This window comes from Carassius auratus, unplaced genomic scaffold (assembly GCF_003368295.1).
Source record: "Carassius auratus strain Wakin unplaced genomic scaffold, ASM336829v1 scaf_tig00031751, whole genome shotgun sequence".
Classification (NCBI taxonomy): domain Eukaryota; kingdom Metazoa; phylum Chordata; class Actinopteri; order Cypriniformes; family Cyprinidae; genus Carassius; species Carassius auratus.
In genome coordinates this window covers 43102-67296 of record NW_020525948.1, presented here as the reverse complement: position 1 = coordinate 67296, position 24195 = coordinate 43102, and the positions used below count along the sequence as shown (strand labels likewise).

Genomic DNA, 24195 nt, shown 5'->3' with positions numbered 1-24195 from the left:
ATAGTCATTATTCAGTATACAAAAAACACATTTCATGTTTTATTGGGGAAAGTGTAAAATTACAACAACATAACAAATACTACAATACTTCATATCTATAATAATAATACTACGTCATATTAAGATGGAGTTCTTACAGGACATCACAGGGCTGAAGAAAAGTATTTCACAGGATTGGTTGAAATCCTAGGTTTTAATATCACAAATGAACCATAAGTATAAGTGCACTTAAACGAAGCGTCTGCTCTAGTCTCAGTTATTGTGTGGCTGCTGAAATGCAGATGAACTTTATTAACACTGTGAGGGTTTAAAGCTGAATCAGCATCTTCAGAGTTGAGAAACGCTCCTCTTCTTCTTCTGGTTTGGCACCTGATCTCAGGCTGAGCCCATGTCTGTGTAGATGTTACTGACGATATGAGTCAGATCCAGACTCTGGGTCAGCATCACCGACAGAACCTCGTCCGCCTGGATGCCCTCGATGAACTCGTCCAGAGACAGCTCGCCTGAACACACACACATTTACATATGTAAATCACACCGCTTCATCTGCATATTTAAATAGCACACACAGATCGTCATATTACCGTCTCCGTTAACATCAATCTTGTTAAACACCATGTCAGTAAGTTCTTCAGCGGAAAACTCCTGCTCTACTCCGTTAATGGCTTCGATGGCCTGCAGCAGAAAAACAACAGATGAAAGCGAGTTGATTGTGTGTTTGTTCTGACGTCTTATGAGATGGTTTTCAGTACAATATGTCACAGACAGCACTGAATTCTTCAGATACCTTGAAGATGAGCAGCAGCTCCTCGCGGTCGATGCAGCCGCTGCCGTCCACGTCGAACAGTTTAAAGTACCAGCGCAGCTTCTGCTGAACTCCACCCTTCAGAACCAAACTCAGAGCTGCCACGTACTCCATGAAATCAATGCAGCCGTCCTGATGATGACATCATAACACAAAACCAATTATGATACTATGATTTAGTGATCACACCAAACCAAATATAAGTAAAGTGTCTTTCAAAGTTTGAGGCTTAAAATTACAACTAGATAAAAAAGTTCATAAAGACAAACTTTAGGTTGGCTTGAGAAAGCCTAGCCTGAAAGTTTAAAGCAGTGATAAAAGCCTAAAGTTTGAAAATTCTGATAGGTTAGACAGATGTTAATAACATGTTTCTAGCATGATTAGAATGCTTTTAACATGATTAGCCTGTTACTAGCATATTGCTGACATTAATAACAATTTAGTAGCATTTCGCTAGCATGTTTCTAACATGATTAGCATGTTACTAGAATATTGTTAGCAAGATTAGCTAGTGATTAGCACGTTGTTACCGTGATAAGCATGCACCTAGCATGTTTGCTGACATAAATAACAATTTAGTAGCATTTCGCTAGCATGTTTCTAACATGATTAGCATGTTACTAAAATATTGTTAGCAAGATTAGCAAGTGATTAGCATGTTGTTACTGTGATAAGCATGCACCTAGCATGTTGCTAACATGATTAACAAGTGACTAGCATGTCGCTAGCATGTTTCTAGCATGAATATCATGCCCCCTAGCATGTTGCTAGCATGATTATCAAGTGACTAGCATGTCACTAGCATGATTAGCAAATTACTAGCATGTCACTAGGATGTTTCTAGAATGATTAGGAAGAGACTAGCATGTAGCTAGCATGTTTATAGCATGCTCATCATGCCCCCTAGCATGTTGCTAGCATGATTATCAAGTGACTAGCATGTCACTAGCATGATTAACAAATTACTAGCATGTCACTAGGATGTTTCTAGCATGATTAGGAAGAGACTAGCATGTAGCTAGCATGTTTCTAGCGTGATTATCATGCCCCCTAGCATGTTGCTAGCATGATTAGCAAGTGACTAGCATGTTTCTATAGCATGATTAGCATGCACCTAGAATGTTGCTAGCATGATTATAAAAATTACTAGCATGTCACTACAATGTTTCTAGCATGATTAGCAAGAGACTACCATGTCGCTAGCATGTTTCTAGCATGATTAGCATTTAGCTAGCACGATTAGCTAAAATTTCAAAATATGGAAGAAATAATGTTCTCTTGTTATTCAGTATAACACAGGAATTCATGTAAAAATAAAACAACAATTATTCTGATCTGCACTTATTTATATATGCAAAAAAATATGTAATCATACTAAACTTGTGTTATATTCCAAATTATTAAAAACTTCTGGTTGACAAATGGGTAAAACCTAGTGGTTAGAAGGATAATAGCAAAGATTGGTTAATATTGAAAATGACACTTAATTAGTTTGTAGGAGCAGCATGGAAATCTTTTAATAAAGAGTCATCCAATGATTCATGTCCTTCCTGACTAGATTTGTGCGAATATCAACTACACTGAATGTCACAGTGAATGTCACTATACTGCTTCTAGCATAGAATAGTCACCAAATGTGGAACCTTCAGACTTTTAAAATGATAATTGTTTTGACAAGATTAGAAAAAAAAAATGTGTTTATAAAATTGAGTAGTAAATTAATGGCCCAGAGGAATCAGGTCTTTTGGTATAAAGGGTTTTTATGTCACTATGAGCTCTAAAGCTGTAATTGATGAGGCTAATAATCCAGATAGTCTTGTATTTTTCATGGAAAGTGCCGTGACGTGAATGGAAGCCGCTGTAATCAGAAATAAAGTAGAGCGGTCACTGTATAAACTCCAGAGTTAACCAGATTACAGGATCTGCTGGGTCTTAGTGAAGATCTCTGACCTTCTGCATCACTGATGTTTGGCCTGAGTTTACTATATTAACACAGATCTCGTTACCCATAATCCTCAGCTGAACTGAAGCAGAAGGAACGTTTGTTTATTTGTTTGTATATGCGAGATACCTCATCTATATTCATGGGCGACAACGAGGTTAGTTAAGTTAAAATAAATTTTTTAATTTGATCCCAGATAAAATTATAATACTATATCTAGCTTTACTTCAATAAAAATCTTTCCATGAAAGTCAACAGAGAAACTAAGAGTTCTGACAGACGTTAAACTATTACAATCCACAAAATATGCTTCAAAGATAATGGATTCTGGCACAAAGAACATAAAAGAGGATCTTTCAAGCAGAAGGAACGTGAGGCGTGCGCTGGATAAAGAGTTAATGAGTTCAGCCCTCATGGCTTTATATTTTTCAGTTTATTTATATCAAGTTAAGTTTTGTTTGGGGTGCGTTCAAGAATCAGGTTTATACTTTTAATTTTCCCTAACAATAACCTCTCTACAACAAAAGATGATATTTTGAAGAATGCTGGTAACCAAGCAAATGATGGTACCCATTGACTTCCATAGTATTTCTTCCACACTATGAAAGTCAATGACTACCGTCAATCATTTGGTTACTAGCATTCTTCAACAAATCTTCCATTGTGTTGGTAAAAAGCAGTTAACGGTAGCTATTGACTTCTGTAGCATGGAGAAAATACTGTGTAAGTCAATGGGTACCGCCAACTGTTTGGTTACCGAACATTTAAAGGGATAGTGAAAATTATGCAATTTACTAATGTTGTTCCAAACCTGTTGAACACAAAAAAATACATAATTTGAATCTTGTTGGTAAATATTTGATGGTACCCATTGACTTCCATAGTTGTTGTATTTTTCCACACTATGCAAGTCAATGGCTACCATTAGCCAATTAGATACAAGCATTCTTCCCTAAAGCTTCCACTGTGTTGGCAACCAAGCAGCTGATGGTAGCCTTTGACTTCTATAGCATGGAGAAAAATACTGTGGAAGGCAATGGGTACCGTCAGCTGTTTGGCTACTAAACATTTAAAGGCATAGTTCACCCGAAATGAAAATACTCTAATTTACTAATGTTGTTGCAAACCTGTTGAACACAAAATAAGATATTTTTTAACCACTTTGGTAGCCAAGTATTTGACGGTACCCATTGACTTCCATAGTTTTTTTTTCACACTATGCAAGTCAATAGCTACCGTCAGCCATTTGGATACAATAATTCTTCACTAAATAATTAATTGTGTTGATAACCAAGCACTTCATGCTAGCCTTTGACTATAGCATGGAGAAAAATACTGTGGAAGTCAATGGGTACCGTCAACTGTTTGTTCACCAACATTCTTTAGAATATTTTCTTTTGTGCTGGTTTGGAGTAAATTGAGGATGAGGATGCACAAACATGCACAGGTATATTAGTAACACTTTGTCAAATGGTAGCCTAAGAAGTAGAAGAACAGCAGACTTTCTTACGTCGTTAATGTCGAAGGTCTTGAACATGGTCTTGACGTACTCATTGGATGTCTCGGACAGATTCTTCAGACCGAAGAACTTCTTGAACTCGTAGAAGGTGAGCTGCCCGGACGGACACTCGGTCATGAACTTGCGGTACCACCAGTGGGAGTGACATGCGCTCAGCTCCTTCACTGATATGCCAGAGGTGTTTCCCATGATGCCGCTGCAGCAGAGATCGGTCACCGCTTCCCTGTGCAGACACACACTGACACACAGAGCTCGGCTCAGCCTGCAGGACAGAGCAGGGCGAGGAGGAGGGTGTCCCGTCCAATTACCACTGACGTCACTCCCCGCTGTTCTTTTCCGCTCTGGAAATTACAGCGAATTACCTCCTGCTTACAGGGAATCCTAAATACAGTGTGTCAGCACGCCCCAGTGACCTGAGGTCACGACCTCTGACTGTCAGTCAAACATGATGCTCGAGCACAGCTGTGCGACTGTTATGTGAGGATCTAATAAAGCACATTCTAATGGTTATTCTCAGCTGTATGTATAGCCCTGTAGAGCTGAGTGAAGCGACACAGACAGTGTGTGGTTAATGAAGGCAGGTTTATTGTGCTCTGGACACACACTGGCTCCTCCACTTCACCGGGTCGCAGGCCTGCAGGCCGTTGTGTTTGCGTCGGTGGTCTGTGCTCCAGGAGAAGCTGAAGCCACACGCCGGTTTCTGAGCCGTGTAGAAGGGTCTCAGAGAGTTTCGGCTGGTGTCTGGATGGGTTTGGACACGCTCAGGAGGAGAAGCCACAGATCTGATGTCATGCATCTCTGCTGGAGCCTGGTCACTGAATGAACACATGAGTGTCTCACACACATCAGAAATACTGAACGTGACTCAGGTTCTTACCCGAGTCCGCTGGGTTTCTGCTCTTGTCTGCTTCTTCATCATATCAGCACAAGTACTCGTCTTCTGTCTGTCTGTCAGCATCTGATCCCAGTTCAGTGTTTGTGATGACATCACAGAGACGTCACCATGACGACACACTCATTCTAGAATCTCCACAATGGGTTTTTTCATAGTTAATGCAGACATTCCACAAATAAGAATATTTCATTTGTTAACTTACAACGTCCAGTGAGTGTACACAGTTAAATCATATTTTCAAACGTACTTGCTTAGTTTGACAAAATTACTGCTTGATTAAAAATGACTTTTAAACAAGTGCATTTGTTTCTAATGAATCTTTATTTGTAGCTAATGTTGCTATGGTAGAAAATTACATACATACATACATACACACACACATACACATATATTTATTTGTTTGATCACAATTATTGCCAGCATTGCTATTGTAATTTCGGCTGCATCTGAAATTAGGCTACATTAGAAGTTAAAGAATTGTTTCTTTCAAGAAACCATTGCTTTGAAAAATGATTCACTGCAATTGGATCGCGAATTACGAATCATTTGATTCACCTCGGGGATTTCAAACCGCGCATCATTTGAATCGTTTGATTCAGATCGGGGATTCAAACAGCGCGTCGCGATCGCGGATTTAAACCGCGCGTCCCGAATCGTTTGATTCATCTCGGGGATTCAAACCGCGCGTTGCGACTCGTTTGATTCAGATTCGCATCGCGAATCGTTGATTCAGATCGGGGATTCAAACCACGCCTCGCGAATCGTTTGATTCGGATCGGATTCAAACCGCGCGTCGCGAATCGTTTGATTCACCTCGGGGATTCAAACCAAGCATTGCGACTCGTTTGATTCAGATTCGCGTCGCGAATCGTTTGATTCAGATCGGGGATTCAAACCGCGCGTCGCGAATCGTTTGATTCGGATCGGGGATTCAAACCGCGCGTGGCGAATCGTTTGATTCGGATCGGGGATTCAAACCGCGCGTCGCGAGTCGTTTGATTCACCTCGGGGATTCAAACCAAGCATTGCGACTCGTTTGATTCAGATTCGCGTCGCGAATCGTTTGATTCACCTCGGGAATTCAAACCCCGCGTCGCGATCGGGGATTTAAAACGCGCGTCGCGAATCGTTTGATTCGGATCGGGGATTCAAACCGCGTGTGGCGAATCGTTTGATTCGGATCGGGGATTCAACCGCGCGTCGCGACTCGTTTGATTCAGATTCGCGTCGCGAATCGTTTGATTCACCTCGGGGATTCAAGCTGTAATCGGGCCTTAAAACCCCAAATTTTTATAATAGAATGATGAAAAAGTTGTTTAAATCACTGATTCATCGACTCACTCATAAACCTACTACACTTGTTTAATTACTGGATTAATCAGCGTTTTTGAACGATTCTCTTGAATGAAATATTAATTCATTGACAAATACATTTTTAAGACACTTGTCGCCACCTAGTGGTGAAATAATGCAATCGACACGAACGTTATTTGAAGCGCAGTACTTTCAAAAGGGGATTTGTTATATTTTGATCGCTACAATATAGACATCAGTGTTAATATCTGAACTATAAACTTTATCCCAGTATTTCTGTGATAATATAAATGACTGTAAGACAGATATAATACTGTGTAGTTGAAAAGACAGTTTGTGAAGATGTTTCTTAACCAAACATAACTGCCCTCTCTGTGTCAGCGGCAGTGCGAGTGTAACGAGGTTAAAATGGTTTTATTTCACAAGATTTTTCTGTTATTATACATTTAAGGCTGTTTTACTATTATTGAAACAAGTGTTTATATTAATTAAATTCATTGTAAATTAGTTTGTTTGCTTGGTAGTGTTATAAGACACAAGTTGCCAGATCAGGGTGCTGACCCACCAAAGACTGTCCGATTAGAGACGAAATGAAGATGTACTTTTCTGGGAATAACCCATTTATTGTCACCACTCAACAGATGGTTTGGTCGTGGTTGTGGTTTTTCTACAAAAATATAAACCAAAGACATAAACATAAATATACATAATATACATGATAATAGTAAAAATAAATTATAACAAACTGGCAATAACACAGCACAGTAAATTAAACTTGATAATTAAACATCAATATGAACATTATTAGCAAAAAGAAATGTAGAATACAAGGCAGGCTGTAATTCTTATATTATAAGCAGCGCACATTTGTAACTTGACACCCTATTAGAGCCGGGACGCTTATGAAGCGCCACTCAGTCTGAGCTACGAGAGCGCATGCGCTTAGACAGTTATATTTTAACAGTATACTCGTTAGATATAAAGAAATGCAGCAAACCCTGATTCAAACGGGAACTTAACTTGTACTGATAACAACATATGTTACTCTAGCATTCACCAGATATGTATATAAGCATACAAACAACGGGTTACAATGTTTACAATGTTACACGCGAATTATAAATGCACGCATACACATAGACATCGTTACCTCACGGACATATTAACTTGTATACAGACGTGAATAAATCTCTCATCGACTATATAATAAGCTATTCAAACTTACTTTTGCATTCACACACAACACTTTGTCCAAAAGGCGATCTTTAAACAGTCCAGAAACAATGATAATGAAGAAACTTAAGGCTTCGACCTGTATCCCCCTGCACTGATCTTCAGTCACTGTGAGGGCGGGGGGAATCACGTGGTCAGGGTTTCTGGACGCTAATTCGCTCAGGTGAAGTGGTCTGTGTATATACATGTCTCAACATGTAGAAGGAGAGATTTAAATACAGTTAGAAAAATAGAAACCCATAGCCTTTTTTACAGCCGCCCCCAGATTTCCATAAGGAAATATGTACTTATACCAAAAGGCTTATTTTATTGGTTGGATTTACAATTACTTTAATCAGGAATGGCAGGTAATTGTATAAGGCGTGCGACTGGTCTAGTGTAAGCCCTATCTCCCACTTGAACTTTGGCTGTCCTCACTCTGGTGTCAGCTCCAGGGTATACTTCTGACACCTTCCCTACGGGCCAGAGAGCTCTGGGTAGTTGCGGGTCAATGATCAGCACCGCAGTGCCAACCTGGATGTCTGGAGTATCCCTTTGCCATTTTTGACGACCTTGAAGACCGGGGAGGTAGAATTTGACATAATGTCTCCAAAATTGGTCCGCAAGAATTTGGCTGTGGCGCCATCGACGCCGACTGATCAGTTCCGACTGTGGGTATACTGTCAGGGGGAGTGATGCATCCGGCCGCCCCATTAGAAAGCAATTTGGAGTAATAGGGTCAGGATCTGAAGCATTACATGATGTATATCCCAGTGGTTTGGAATTCAAAATTCCCTCAATCTCTACCAGCACGGTTTGAAGAACCTCAAAGGTTACTGATTGAGTTCCTAGAGTAACCATCAGTGCGTTTTTCAAAGAGCGAATTTCTCGCTCCCAACAGCCTCCAAAGTGTGGTGAATTTGGTGGATTGAATTGGAATTTGATCTGCTGTTTGGCCAATTGTCTCTGCAGATCTGGGCCAAGAGCTGTAAAGGCTTCCCTTAGCTCTCTCTCACCTCCTCTGAAGTTCGTGCCTTGGTCTGACAGAAGTTCATGGGGTTTTCCCCGTCTAGCTGTGAACCGCCTGAGAGCCATAAGGAAGGAGTCAGTTTCCAGACTGTGGAGGATGTCGATGTAGACTGCTCTAGTGGTGAGGCATTTGAATATTATTCCCCATTTCTTCTCACTGCGCCGACCTGTTCTAATAGTGTAAGGACCGAAGCAGTCCACGCCAGTGGAGTAAAAGGCGGGCTTGAAAAGACGCAGTCTTGCTGGGGGAAGGTCCGCCATTTTTGGCACCTCTGGTTTGTTCCTCCATCTCTGACACTGCACACACTCTCGTTGCAAACGCTTGATAGCCTCTCTTCCACGCAGAACCCAGTACTTACGGCGGAGTTCAGCGAACACCCTCTCAGGTCCTGGATGACAGAGTTTAGAATCACAATTTTGGATGATAAGTTTCGTGATTGGGTGTCTTGGATCCAGTACAATAGGGTGCATGTTGTTGGGCTCCAGGTAGGGACTATGTCGTAAACGTCCACCGACTCGGATTAATTGGGATTCTCCATCAAGTTCTGGGGCTAATGCTCTTAGTCTGCTGTTGCACGCAAGTGGTTTACCAGTCCTCAGTTGCTCTAAGTCTGATGGAAAACATTCCTGCTGTGCTTGCTGCAGAACACTAATCTCAGCTCTTCTGTAGTCACTAGCTGTGGGATTACTATCAGTAGACCCTTGAAGAGCTATGGACTCGATTAGCTCCTCGAGAGTCTTAAACTGACTGAAATCAGAATATGTGAAACATACTAGAGTGCAGGTACCAACCTTACGAAGCTCATTATTGTCTAGCTCCTTTGAAGTGGGGCATTCCGGCCACAGATTAGGTGGATTTTTCAGGAAGAGTGGTCCTTGGTACCAGTGACTTTCTGGGCCAAGCTCACAAAGACTCCTTCCCCGAGTGATGTCATCAGCTGGATTGTTTGCGGAGGGTACATATCTCCAGCTGTGTTTCTCTGTGAGATCCTGGATCTCTGCAACCCGAGTCCCCACAAATACTTTGAACCGGCATGAATCGGATTGTAACCATGTGAGGACGGTGGTAGAGTCAGTCCACAAGATCGTTTGGCGTATGGGTAGGTTCAACTCGGTTTGGAGTACTTTGGCAAGTTGAGCTCCAGTCAGTGCAGCGCATAATTCCAGTCGTGGAACAGACTGTTGTTTTTTTGGTGCTACACGGGATCTGGCTGTTAGGAAAGCCACCTCTGTTTGCCCATGTTGGTCCTCTGTTCGAAGATATGCCACGGAGCCATATGCACGTTCAGAGGCATCACAGAAAACATGAATGTCTCTTAGGCTCGTTGCTGTGTCTTTGATGGGGCTACAGTAACACCGAGGAAGAACAATATTTTGTAGGGTTGGTAGCTCCTCCTCCCACTTAGTCCAGGATTGTAACAGATCTGCAGGCAAGTGTGGATCATCCCAATCCCGTTTTTTATCCCACAGATGTTGTACAATAATCTTGGCGCGAGTGGTATACGGGATGAGGTAACCTAATGGGTCGTACTGGCTGGCCAGCACTTTATATATGTTGCGCATGGTGGTCTCACAACTGTCCTTAGCACGGTATTTGTAGGAGAGTGTATCAGACTGATGGTTCCAGAGGAGCCCCAATGTTGATTCATGGATGTCCGTACGGCCTTGCGAAATCCAGAGTTCTGCACTGTCTGATATAGTGTCGTGGGGCAGGTGACTTATCGTTGAAGGGGCATTGCTGGACCACTGCCTCAACTCAAAGCCTCCATCTGCCAGCAGGGTCCTGATTCTGTCAACAAAGCATTTTGCCTCTTCTGCTGAAGTGAAGCTTTGTAAGCAGTTATCTACATAAAAGGATTTCAGCACAGAATTACGGACATCATCTCCTGGCTGGCTATGATCAATGGCATGTTTCTGGAGTGCAAAGACGGCGCAGCAGGGGCTGCAAGTGGTGCCGAAAGGAAGGACTTGCCATTCGTACACACTGGGTAGTTCTTGTGCATTTAGGTCTCTCCAGAGGAAGCGCAATAGTGGTTTGTCTTCCGGGAGCAGCCTAACTTGGTGGAACATCCCCTTGATGTCACTGCTGACTGCCACGGAATGTTCCCTGAATCTGAGTAGCACCGCAAGTAGAGATGGCCCCAACACTGGTCCTGGGAGCAGAAGCTCATTGAGGTTTTGTCCATGATATTGGAACGAGCAGTTGAAAACTATCCTGTTTTTCCCATTGTGCTGCACCATGTGGTGTGGGATGTACCAGGAGCCAAATGTGTCTGTTACAGCATCTTGAGGTAAATTGTTAACATATCCTGCTTGTACCAGTTTTGCAATCTCTTTGGTATAAGTGGCTGCTTGCTGGGGATTTTTGGCTAGTCTCCTTTCAGTGGCCCTCAGCTGTGACAAGACGGCTTCTTTTGGTGCTTTCAGTTCAGGCATGTTCTTGACACGCAGGAGAGGGGTTGCATATCGTTTGACGCCCTCCACTTCAACCCTTACTGTCTTCCTTTCAAGAAGCTCCACTGCCTCTTGGTCCTGTTTGGATCTGAGACACATCTTTTCGTTACGCCAGGGTAGTAAGTCCATCTGCCATAATTTCTCTACTTGCCTGTAGAGATCAGCTTCCGGGAATGAGACTGCAGTAAAGAGACAGTGTTGTTCAGTCATGTCCTTCCGTAAGTGTTGGATCGGACCCTGTAATGTCCAGCCAAGTCGTGTCTTTATGGCAGCTGGTCCCCCTGGTGGTCCTAGCCTAACTGGTTCTACAGGAGTGATTAGATGGAGATAATCTGAACCAATGAGCAACACAGGACAGACCGCTTCAAAGTCATGCAGTGGAAGTCCTTTAAGGTGCTGATATCTCTCCCTCAGAGTCTTCACTGGGTGTGAATGTTCTGCTAAGCTTAACTGTTGAGCAGTGAAAGCACCTTTGATGTAATACCTTTTAGTCGGCTGAGCAATTGGTGAGATCACAAATGAGACTGCTGCTCCTCTGAGCACTTGTAGCTCCTGCCTGATTGTTCTGAGTGGGAGATCTTCAGGGTGACCTTTGAGGCCTAACTGCTGTGCTGCACTGTGAAGGAGGATAGTTCTTTCCGATCCATCATCCTGGATTGCGTATGCGTTCAACCTTTTCTTGCCATTTCTGAGAATCACTTTGCTGATTTTAAGTAGAACCTTCCTGCTGGTAGGCGGTTTATGAATCAGGAGAATCTCATTCATGGTATTGAATAGACAGCTGTTGGTATCAGCAGTTTCATCTTTAACAAACTTTGGATTCTCTGGCTTACCAACACTGATGTCATGCAGAACCATAAGGTGTCGACTGCTGCACTGTCTGCAGCGCATCTTCAGGTTACATTCTGCAGACTTGTGAGTTCTGCCACAACGCCAGCATCTATTATTGTCTTTGACCCAGCTTTGTTTTTGCTCCTTAGTAAGCCGTTTGAAGTTGCTGCAGTTGTTAAGGGAGTGCTTACTGTTGTCACAGTAGGGGCAGTAGGGCCTCAGAGAACTGGTAGATGGTGGAGTAGATAGTATAGACTCAGGATTCACCTTCTCAGTACCCAGAAAAATTGTGGTGCCTTTAGTGGCTGGCTTAGAGTCTCTGAAAGTCTCTCGTGTTCGTGTTGAGGGTCCTTTGCGTTGATTGCTTACGAACCTTGTAGTGTCCTCTTGAACTTCAATTTCGAACTCCAGCCATTCTGCAAGATCCAGAAGAGTAGGGATGGGTACACGATGTGGATGTGCAAACCTCCGAAACCCTGATCTCAGGTCGTGGGGAAGCTTTCCAAGCAGCCGAGACACATGAGAACCACATTGTAACTCGTGAGCGCCCTTCCTGCCTAACTGCTCTAGCATGCCAACTAGTGAACGGACTTTAAGAGCGAAAAGACGAAATGCCTTCTGATCTCCACTAGCTATGCTTGGGCCATCCATTAACTCGGCAATGCCCTGGAGAGCCAGTTGATGTGGCTGGCCATACTGTTGGTCTAAAGCGGCCATTGTTCTTGTGTAAGGATGTTGAGAATGACAGTATGAGTCAGCAATTAGTAAAGCCTCCTCTAACTTCAGATGGTCCATCAGTATCTGAAATTTGAATCTTTCTGTTGTATTAGCTGGGAGGACATTCTCCAGAGCAATTTTCAGCCGCGAGAACTCTCTTGGGTTGGGATGTATGAAGTCAGGGATCGTAGGAGTTGGACCTCGATACATCAGTTCTTGCTCAGGCGGAGGTGATGGAGTAAGTGAGCGGCATTGTATTTGTGGATGCCTGGCAGTGTCTTGAGAGTCCCTATATGGAGCATTAGATGGGTCCTCTCCATGGGAATATTGCACGTCGGATCTCTGACCCGTTTGTGGCATATAATTGTAGGAGGCACTCTGTTTTGTAATGGGGGCGGATACTGGAGTTGAGCTTTGAAACTTGTTTTGAGTCTGATGCTCCATTTGTAGCCTAATGCGTTGAGCTGGTACAGGTTTGCTTCCCATTTCCACAGAATGTGCCTGTGGCTGGACACGTGGTGCAGGTATAGGACGACTGGAGCTATGCTTCCTTGGAAGGGCAACAGGTGAAGGTGGCTGATTTCCTGGACGTTGTTGATCCATCTGAATTTGTAGCTGCTTCATCTGTTGCTTGAGCTGAGAAAGCTCCTTTATGTATTGGTCATTTGCGTTCTGGAATGTGTTTCTTTCCTGCTGTATCATTTGCAGGGCTATGCGGAGATCCTTATTCTCTCTCCTTATGATCTCTGATGCAGAATCATACTCGTCACCAGACCACTGTAGCGGACTGTCTACTTCATAACCTGGTAACAATGGAGTAAAGCCACTTGCGCCTTGTTCTGCTTCGTCGCCTTCAGCCAGTCTGCTTGAATGTACGAGTGGTGACATGGGTTGTGTATCATGCTTAGGGAGGGTGAATCCAGTGAGATCATACTCATCATAACGTGCGGGAAGGACAGTTTTCCTCCTGACTCGCACAGTTGGCTCATCCTCTTCATGTTGTGACATCTTCTATCTCTTTGGCAAGTCCAGGCTCCGGCTCGAAGGACCATGTAAATTAGTTTGTTTGCTTGGTAGTGTTATAAGACACAAGTTGCCAGATCAGGGTGCTGACCCACCAAAGACTGTCCGATTAGAGACGAAATGAAGATGTACTTTTCTGGGAATAACCCATTTATTGTCACCACTCAACAGATGGTTTGGTCGTGGTTGTGGTTTTTCTACAAAAATATAAACCAAAGACATAAACATAAATATACATAATATACATGATAATAGTAAAAATAAATTATAACAAACTGGCAATAACACAGCACAGTAAATTAAACTTGATAATTAAACATCAATATGAACATTATTAGCAAAAAGAAATGTAGAATACAAGGCAGGCTGTAATTCTTATATTATAAGCAGCGCACATTTGTAACTTGACACCCTATTAGAGCCGGGACGCTTATGAAGCGCCACTCAGTCTGAGCTACGAGAGCGCATGCGCTTAGACAGTTATATTTTAACAGTATACTCGTTAGATATAAAGAAATGCAGCAAACCCTGATTCAAACGGGAACTTAACTTGTACTGATAACAACATATGTTACTCTAGCATTCACCAGATATGTATATAAGCATACAAACAACGGGTTACAATGTTTACAATGTTACACACGAATTATAAATGCACGCATACACATAGACATCGTTACCTCACGGACATATTAACTTGTATACAGACGTGAATAAATCTCTCATCGACTATATAATAAGCTATTCAAACTTACTTTTGCATTCACACACAACACTTTGTCCAAAAGGCGATCTTTAAACAGTCCAGAAACAATGATAATGAAGAAACTTAAGGCTTCGACCTGTATCCCCCTGCACTGATCTTCAGTCACTGTGAGGGCGGGGGGAATCACGTGGTCAGGGTTTCTGGACGCTAATTCGCTCAGGTGAAGTGGTCTGTGTATATACATGTCTCAACATGTAGAAGGAGAGATTTAAATACAGTTAGAAAAATAGAAACCCATAGCCTTTTTTACATTCATTAAAAAAGGGTCTGCAAAGAGGTGATGGTTCGACCGCCCCCCCCCCCCCCTCCTCTTTACAACAAAGTGGTTCGGTCCAGGCAGCTATATCCGCTGTATTAATCTTTGAGCGGGCTTTTCTGCCTTTCTCCCGAACTGAGGTATGCTGTATTCTATGCTACCGATTAGTTGTTAGCATTGGTTGAAAACAAGTCACACACACAATGTTTAAGTTGTTTTTATTTATTTTATTCACAATATATTGGGAATGTTATGTTTTTTGGCAGTGTCACTGTGTAATTGAGCTGAAGCTGGCGTGACGGCCTGTAAAACAAAATATATTCTCTTATGCAGACCCAATCTGGTGCTCTCCCAGGGGCGTCGCACCCGTGGGGGATGTGGGTGTTTTAACACCCACACTTTTCCCGGTGAGAGGGTTCGACACCCGCACATTTTCTGCAGTTTTTCCGCAGTTTTGCACAAACGCCTTACTACAGTCGTTCCTCCGTTTCTCTGGCCGCTCTGTGTCTGCGCTCGCCGCGGCTGCCTCCCCCCTCTCAAACTTGACACCGGCTTTGAGTGTGATCGGCTGATGATTGGCTGTTCTGCCTTAAGTCCCGCCTCTCTTGGCGTGTTATCGGTCAGCTCGTGCTGAGGAGGCGGGAACTTATGGTTATTTACATCTCCCTTTTCCAGGTACTTTGAATGAGTGTTTATGCTTTAGAGGTATTTAAATAAGCTTGATGTGTTTGGGAAGATGTTCTGTTAATCGTTTTGTTGACATGTCGAGTGTTTTTGGTATTATATTTAGTTTTTTAGACTAATGCTAATTGCTATTATTGGGATATTGTTTGCATACCTGTTGAAGAACTATGAAATTAAAGTGTATATTATTTTAATGTTTAAAAACAGTAAATTGTTACATGATTTATACCACCAGAGAAAAAGCTTTGTGTGGGCGTTTTTTCTCTCCTTTTCTGATTTTGCGTTTTTTTTCTCCCCTTTTCTGATTTTGCGTTTTTTTTCTCCCCTTTTCTGATTTTTTTTTTTTTTAATGTAGGATTATTTTTTCCCAGCCAAACGCTGCAAGCCAGAAATCCCGCACAGTGCCAGAGAACTTTAAGCCCTGCATTTTGTACCCCTCTGTCAATGTGTTCATCATTTTTATTGTTTATAAACAAACCGCATCCATCCCCCACACTTTTGAAAAGCTTGCTACGCCCCTGTGCTCTCCTGTCTTTTTTTGCACTGAATTAACAACACAACGCAGACAGAAGAAGACGGTTACACTGGTGTCGTGACCCGTTCGATTGTTCAGCGGCTGCCGAACTCCCGAGGTTGCTGCACGGAGATTAGAAGTCGTCGGATCTCACTGCTTTCCTGCTTCATCGTGGGGACGCGCGGAATGCTGCACGGAGATTAGATGACGTCAGATCGCTCCGTTTTTCCGTTTCATTGAGGGGACGCACAGACTGCTGGTACAGAGGTTAAGAAGACGTCGGACTTTGCCGTTTTACAGTTCACCGAGGAGACGCACGAACTAAGCTTACAGTATTTTTGAACCAGCAAGTTTAAGAGGTATCAAACAGATATAGATTTGATTTAGGTTAAATGTTTTGAGTGATTAATCAGCTTATTAGAGAGGTAAAATCAAAAGTGCTGATTTATTCAGCTGTGGAAAAAAATATATATATATATTTTTGTATTTTTATTTTTTATTTTTATTTTATTTATAAGTATGGTAATTCATGATGAATTATAACAAAGATACCAGTGATTTGGTGGCTATCATTTGGGGAGAGGTAGAGGGGTTTTGCCATTTAGTGTTCCGTGTACTCCTGGGAAGTTGAATAGCACTGATTATGATGCTAACAGTACACTTTTCTACTCCAGTGTCCCACGATATACCAATATCAATAGTGCCTCAGTCTCAAGGACTGGTGATGTAGATTTGGTGTTCCGCATCCTCAAACAGCACTTTGGGGGTGTGATATCCACAGGTCTTCCTATGGCTGATTTTTATGCTACGACACCATATCAAAATGAAGGTCCTTTTGATTATTGGATCAGATTAAACAAAGCCGCTGACCTAGCTGAACAGCATCTTAAAAGTGAGGGCAGAACATTGCAACACCGGGACATGGAGCTTGCAGTTATGTTCATACGTAATTGTCCCGATAAAGGTCTTTCCATGATGTTCTTGAGCAAACCACAGCGTGAGTGGACCGCTGCAGAGGTGCAGGACCGCTTAGATGAATTTGTAAGAGACCGCAAAGTGTACGAGTGTCAGTTCTCACAACAAACCGTTAGCCCTGTCATTCCTGATGTAGGTGGTACACCACCTGGTAGAACCCAAGTCCCAGTTGAGCCTGATAACCCAACATGTGAAGGTAACACAATGGATAGGATACTAAATATGCTGGAAAAAGCATTGACATGTAATGCACAGTCCTCCAAAGCAGTCGTGCATCGTAAACCGAATGTTAAGAGACCACAGGTGTGTAGGGTCTGTCAGAGTCTTGACCACAGCACAGTTGCCCACTGTAGATTGCACAAATTGTGTTTCACTTGTTATCTTCCTGGACATACACGTGACATGTGTGAGATGTCTGCTTCACAGGTTAGACCGAACACCTCGACTGCTGCGGTCGATGGTAACAGTCAAAGGCCCCCTCAGGGAAACTATTGAGCCTATATCTGGAGGAGGGCGATGGTAGGCACATGAATTCAACCTCCTTTGACAGTGATGACATTGAGTCTGTATATGCTTTTGTTTGTGAAAATGTCCCAAAGTCTAGCAAAGTAATCTTGCAAAACACCATGAGAACACCTCAAAATGAAAGTTTATTCTACACTAATATTTTAGTGCAGGATAAAGTTGAGTTGAAAGGAATGTTGGATACTGGGTCAATGGCGACTACCATCAGTGCTGCTGTAATACCCATGTTAAAACAAGCAGGTGTGTTTACAGACGACATGCTTGTCCCAGCGGATATTATTTTAGTGGGTTGTGGGGGTAAACAAACCAGTCCTTTAGGGCTGTGTGATTTGAAACTTGAAGTTTATGGGTACAAGTTTTTAGTCCCAGTTCTGTTTGTTGAAGGACAGTTTGATCCCATTGTTTGGGTACCAATGTGCTTAAGCCACTTATACGACATTTCAAGTCAAATGATGGATTCTGGCGTGTTATGAGTAAACCTGATGTACCGGGCCAGAGTGACAGTAGCCAGTTTCTTCGTCTTCTGTCTAACCTAGAGAGATGGCGAGGGGAGTCCATCCCTGACAAGGTCGGAACTTTGAAGTTGAAAGGTGCTGTAACTCTTCAGCCTATGACTGAACATTTGGTGTGGGGTCGTTTACCCACGGGTACCGTGTTATCAGCTTGCAGTACGGTTGTTGTTGAGCCTTGTGCATCTCCATGTGTGAACAAACGGATAATGGTTGGGCGAATAGTTTCTCCATTGTGGGGAGATGGGTGGCTACCCATGAAGATCATTAACCCCACCAATGCAGAAATAACTCTACGCAGAAATTCGAAAATTGCAGACGTTTTTCCCTGTGTTGCTTTAGAGGATTTTGATCAGTTGTCTGACACTTTGACTGTTCACCAAAATATGGGGGAAGTGCGAAGTAATGGTTCCTGTGGTAGCCTCACTGCGAGAAGTGTGTGTAGTGACATCTGTGATGTGAACGATAAGCTGGAAAAGCTAGGGCTTGGCTCCATTCCAATTGGTGGCTGTGAAGTTTCTGTGCAGTGTAAAGAGAGACTTGTTGATTTGATTGGGGCCTATGAGTCTGTCTTCTCGAGAAATCATCTAGATTGTGGTGAGGCGCAGGATTTCTGTCATCGTATTAGACTAACAGATGACCGACCATTCAGGTTACCATATCGTAGAATATCGCCTGCTCATTATCACAAATTGAAAGAGACCTTGGATGAAATGGAAAAAAAGGACATAATTCGTAAATCTTGTAGTGAATTTGCCTCTCCCTTGGTTCTCGTGTGGAAAAAGAACGGCGATCTACGAATTTGCACCGACTTCAGATGGCTTAATGCCAGAACTGTTAAAGATGCCCATCCGCTTCCACATCAGAGTGACGTCCTGGCTGCGTTGGGGGGAAACATGTTCTTTAGTACCATGGACTTGACGGCTGGCTATTACATATTAACATACCTCTACATGAGTTTGACAGGAAGTATACTGCGTTTTCGTCACCGTTAGGATTGCACGAATACAATCGTCTCCCACAGGGTCTGTGTAATAGCCCAGCCACGTTTATGCGAATGATGCTTACCATATTCGGTGACCAGAACTTTTTAAGTCTTCTGTGTTACCTTGATGATTTGTTGGTATTTGCGAAGTCTGAAGAAGAGGGCTTAGCCCGTTTGGAAATGGTATTTCAGCGTCTGAAGGAGCATAATTTGAAACTTTCACCTTCAAAATGTCTGTTTTTGAGGCGCTCAGTTAAATTTCTAGGTCATGTTATTTCCCAACATGGAATTTCGAGGGATCCGGGTAAAGTAGAAGCTATAGTCAAGGTTAAAGAGGCTGATTTGATGGAGTTAGATGGTGTCACTCCATCTCCTTCCAAAATACGTTCCTTTTTAGGGATGGTTATCTACTACCAGCATTTTATTGAAAACTGTTCTGTACTGGCTAAACCCTTGTTTGCTCTGACTGGTGGTCAGAAAAGGCCTCGGCATTCGAAAAGTAGGAAAAAGCCTTCGCTGTCCCGCAAACTTGTCCCAGATGATTGGACCCAGGAGTGTAAACAGGCATTTCAGAATCTTAAGGCAGCACTCGTTGAGGAAGTACTTTTGGCTCACCCTGACTTTAGTAAGCCGTTCATTTTATCCGTTGATGCTTCTACATCTGGACTTGGTGCAGTATTGTCGCAAGTTCAACACAACAGTGAGAGAGCACAACCTATAGCTTTTGCCAGCAAGTCTCTAAATCACGCTCAGGCAAAATATCCAGCACATCGCCTTGAATTTTTCGCAATGAAATGGGCAATTTGTCATAAATTTAGCCATTGGTTGCGTGGTCACAGGTTCACTGTGTGGACCGACAACAATCCCTTGAAGTACATACTGACCAATCCCAGATTGGATGCTTGCGAGCAGCGTTGGGTGGCGCAGTTGGCACCGTTTGACTTCGACATCCAGTATATTCCAGGCCCTAGAAATGTGGTGGCTGATGCCCTCAGCAGAGAGCCTTTTGTGCAGACAAAAATTTTGCACAGACTTACTAGAGCTCCTTATTCCACCCTTCTTAAGCAGGCAGACAATTTCAAAACGGATGAAGTTCAGAATATGTTTCGGCTCTCGGCGGAGCTTCCTGAGATGAGGGGTGTGACTGCTCAGATTGGCACTGTGGACACTACTGTGAAAGCTGTGTGTACTACAGGAAGTGTACATGTGTGCAGTGATGAGGTTTCTGCTGTTATGAGGACACATCAGCATTGGGAAGACACTGGTACTATAAGAGCTATTTCACATGTGCAGTACTTGGAATCTCTTGTCGCAGTGGGGCAGAACCCGGTTCCCGTTTTCACTCATGATGTACTTCTTACCAAACAAGTCAATGATGGTGTTGTGGGTCGTGTCAAGTTTTTCATTGACCGCGGTCGTCGCCCCTCTAGGCGCGAAAAAGTTCATGAATCACGTGGAACGTTAAGGATATTGAGACAGTGGGGTAAACTGACCACACGCCTGGGAATAGTGTATCGTGTGTCCAAGCACCCAGTGACCAAACAGAAGGTTTACCAATATGTTGTGCCGGAATCGCTCCGAATGGCAGTATTGAAAGGCATTCATGATGACGCGGGCCATCAGGGTCAGCAGCGCTCATTGGGGTTGGCCAGACAGAGGTTTTATTGGGATACAATGGAGAAAGATGTCAAGGATTACGTACACTACTGTAAGAGATGCATTGTGAGTAAAGCCCCAGAGCCTGAGGCTAGGGCCCCATTAGTTTCCATTACCACTTTGTCGCCACTCGAATTAGTCTGTATAGACTTTTGGTCAGCTGAAGACCACAACAATAAGTCTGTTGACGTTTTAGTAGTCACTGACCATTTCACGAAGTTGGCGTGTGCATATCCTTGTGCTAATCAATCTGCGAAGACAGTGGCACGGGTTCTTTGGAATAACTTCTTTTGCGTGTATGGTTTTCCAGTTAGCATTCACTCTGACCAGGGCGCCAATTTTGAGAGTCTATTGATTGCAGAGCTGTGTCAGTTGGCTGGTATTGACAAAACGCACACCACACCGTACCATCCAATGGGCAATGGCCAGGTAGAACGAATGAACCCTACTCTTGGTAACATGATCCGTGCACTGCCCCCCAGATCTAAAGTCAGATGGCCACAAATGTTGAACACCTTGACTTTTGCATATAATTGTACAGTTCACGAAACTACAGGTTTTTCACCTTTTTTTCTCATGTACGGCCGTACTCCGAGACTACCCGTTGACCTGATGTTTGAACCTGTACTTTTGAGTGGAGAAACAGTTGACATTGATAAGTATGTGCAGTCACTCAAGCGAGACCTCTGTGAAGCTATGAAGCTTGCACAGTCCCATTCAGAAAAACAACAACACAAACAAGCAGAAATGTATAACAAAAGGTGTAAAGGACAGTCAATTGACATTGGGCAAAGAGTTTTATTAGCCAACAAAGGCGAAAGAGGTAAAAAGAAACTGGCAGATCGTTGGGAGAGTACAGTTTATGTAGTGATTGACAAAAATTCCTTAATGAACACGTACAAACTCCGAAGCCTTTTGGGCGTTGTTAAAACTGTTCATAGGAATCTGATTATGCCGGTTGACTTTCTGCCTTTGCTTGATGCAGGCGCTGTCGAGGAACAGTTATCCAGTATGAGTGGTGATGAACCTGAGGACTCTAGTTTTGAGCAGCTTGCAGAAGAAAGGACTACTCGGTGGGTAGCTGACCACTCTAGCAGGTCTGGTGGTTCTGTCGCACATAGAGATGAAGTGGATGAGCAGAATGTGATGTGTGAGGAAACTGTTCACGAAAGTGATGATGTAGAATTTGAGGGGGAGTTGGTAACTTCTGCTACCAGTGAGTGAGATGTTACGGTTACTGGTGTTGATTTCCATGTGGGCAATGATAAACACGGTTGTGACCACTCTGAATTAAGGAATGGGAATCAGGATGATTCGGCAACAAGTGTCAATTTGAGTGAGGAGAATGTCACTGAGATTAAGGCAGTTCACGAAGAAAGCCTGGTTAATGAGCATCCCCCCTCTGTACAACCATCTACCTTTGGAAAGGAGCTGTCAGTGGAAAGGCCTGGGCAGAGTGAGGGTTATCGTACTAGACATGGCAGACTTGTAAAGCCGTTAAATAGGCTCATTCAGACTATGTCTAGTCAATTTGTTAAGAATCTTTTTGGGTAAAAGAAATTTATACTATGAGTAATTGGTAGATGGTTACTTGTGTGTGTATATATATATTTTTGTTTTTTTGTTTTTGTTCTGTTGTTACAATTTCTATTGATACATTTCCTGTTTTCTATTTTGTTTAAGAGGGTTAATGTGCAATAGTGTACAGTCTAAGACTAGTAAAGCCGTTAAATAGGCTCATTCAGACTGGTATAGCCGTTAAATAGGCTCATTAAGACTATATCTAACCTATCTTTTGTCGATCTCGTTTGGAGAAAACAAGCAGAGTTGATACAGAGTTCATTTGTTATTATTATTGTTTTTTTTTTTTCTCTCTCTTTCATTTCACGTTTTAAATGTCCTTGTAAAGAAAAAAAAAACACATTTATGTGTAGTCTATGACAATAGACAATTATGCAATCTTGGATGTAATTTGTCGATAAGATGTGTATATGGCATGTCTTCCTATGGTTAGGTAAAGGAGTAGCTAACCTTTGTCTTTCCTAGTCCTTCTGTGGACAGCGATAATGTTGGTAGACTTTCTTCAGTCTTCATGTTTGGGAGATACACTTGATTGCTGAGTCATCTAACTGTAGAGTTGAGTATTTTTGGCATGATTGATTTTTTTTGTTTTTTTTATGTATTACTCTTTTTATGATATGTAAAATCTAGTGAAATCAGTGGGGGTGAGTGTAACGAGGTTAAAATGGTTTTATTTCACAAGATTTTTCTGTTATTATACATTTAAGGCTGTTTTACTATTATTGAAACAAGTGTTTATATTCATTAAATTCATTAAAAGAGGGTCTGTAAAGAGGTGATGGTTCGACCGCCCCCCCCCCCCCCCCCCCCCCCTCCTCTTTACAACAAAGTGGTTCGGTCCAGGCAGCTATATCCGCTGTATTAATCTTTGAGCGGGCTTTTCTGCCTTTCTCCCGAACTGAGTGTCACTGTGTAATTGAGCTGAAGCTGGCGTGACGGCCTGTAAAACAAAATATATTCTCTTATGCAGACCCAATCTGGTGCTCTCCTGTCTTTTTTTGCACTGAATTAACAACACAACGCAGACAGAAGAAGACGGTTACATGTGTGACTGACAGACAGCCTCCGCGGCGCGCATGACAGATCTCGCAGATCTCACAGACAAACATCTTAATATGATCGCACATTAGAAATGTTTGGTGAGATAAAAAGGACACGATAACATTATTAATCGAAAATACATAGTACATGAATTTTTCCCCCCTCCAGTACCGAAAGCAGAACCGATACCGTCAGATCTTACTGATACTATGGTCTTTCATAATTTAGCCCCGGGGCCATTTTAATACCGGGTTTCGGTACCCATCCCTACATAAATACCTAGACGCCTCATTGGCCGCTTTGAGCCGTTGCCGCGATACGTCAACGCGTCCGCCATGTTGGTGAGGGCAAGACTGCCTTAAAACAAATCAAAGTAAACGGGGGAGCTGCGGTTTTTACTGAATAAAAACACGATAACTTTCACATTTATCAACCGATGTCAGAGGTTTGTGATCTACGTGCAGTTAAAAAAAACTTTGCCTCCAGTTATTTAGTTAGGTTTGGTAAATTATTAATTGAAAGCTCACATGTGTCTCACTTGTTGATTTCGTTGATTTTTTTTTTGGTTTACAAATCTGTTAATTTAGTATAACTGTGACATATTCATGTAATGTAATTTGAATGTACATTACATGATATGTAGTTGTTTTATTGCTTTCTCTGTGTTCAATCCCAACAGTTTTCTTTCTTTTTGTTTCTCTCTTTCTTGTGTCTCAGGTCAGAACACTAAACACTAATAGTTTACTATCGTTGAGAAAATGTAATAAAACAAGTAAATACAAATCAAAAAGTGACACACTTGTAGTCTGCTTTTCATTTTGATAGCACTATAACCTACAGATGAACTCCACAACAAATAATAACATATAACTGATGTGGATATGGATCCGGTGAAAATGAAAATATGCTCTAATAGTGCACAGTAGAAATATAGTAAAAGTGATATTTTATATTAAAAAGTA

The 24195-nt window shown here is 42.4% G+C and overlaps 1 protein-coding gene and 1 long non-coding RNA gene across 3 annotated transcripts; both read right to left on the bottom strand.

Moving 5' to 3' along the window:
• Positions 1 to 48: 48 nt before the first annotated feature.
• On the bottom strand, positions 49 to 5259 carry LOC113080605 (guanylyl cyclase-activating protein 1-like). Of its 2 annotated transcripts, XM_026252763.1 has the most exons (5): positions 5144 to 5259; positions 4258 to 5081; positions 788 to 937; positions 585 to 675; positions 49 to 503 (listed from the first exon to the last, which is right to left on the bottom strand). In XM_026252763.1, exons 2-5 carry the CDS (start codon positions 4453 to 4455, stop codon positions 376 to 378), a joined length of 567 nt encoding a protein of 188 aa, XP_026108548.1. In that variant the 5' UTR covers positions 4456 to 5081; positions 5144 to 5259; the 3' UTR covers positions 49 to 375. The 2 variants fall into 2 exon arrangements, with proteins under 2 accessions (XP_026108548.1, XP_026108547.1); XM_026252762.1 differs by having other exon boundaries at positions 4258 to 5259.
• Positions 5260 to 7075: 1816 nt separating this feature from the next.
• Positions 7076 to 7982, bottom strand: LOC113080602 (uncharacterized). The gene is made up of 2 exons (XR_003281912.1): positions 7701 to 7982; positions 7076 to 7142 (listed from the first exon to the last, which is right to left on the bottom strand). It is a non-coding gene; the product is annotated as an uncharacterized LOC113080602 (long non-coding RNA).
• Positions 7983 to 24195: the final 16213 nt, after the last annotated feature.

Bases quoted from the DNA above. Each gene is read 5' to 3' on its own strand.
- LOC113080605 (XM_026252762.1), bottom strand. From the start codon at position 4,455: ATGGGAAACACCTCTGGCATATCAGTGAAGGAGCTGAGCGCATGTCAC. The intron at 938-4,257 runs GTAAGAAAGTCT...TGTCATCATCAG, and splicing joins AGACCTTCGACATTAACGAC to GACGGCTGCATTGATTTCAT. The intron at 676-787 runs GTATCTGAAGAA...TTTCTGCTGCAG, and splicing joins AGCTGCTGCTCATCTTCAAG to GCCATCGAAGCCATTAACGG.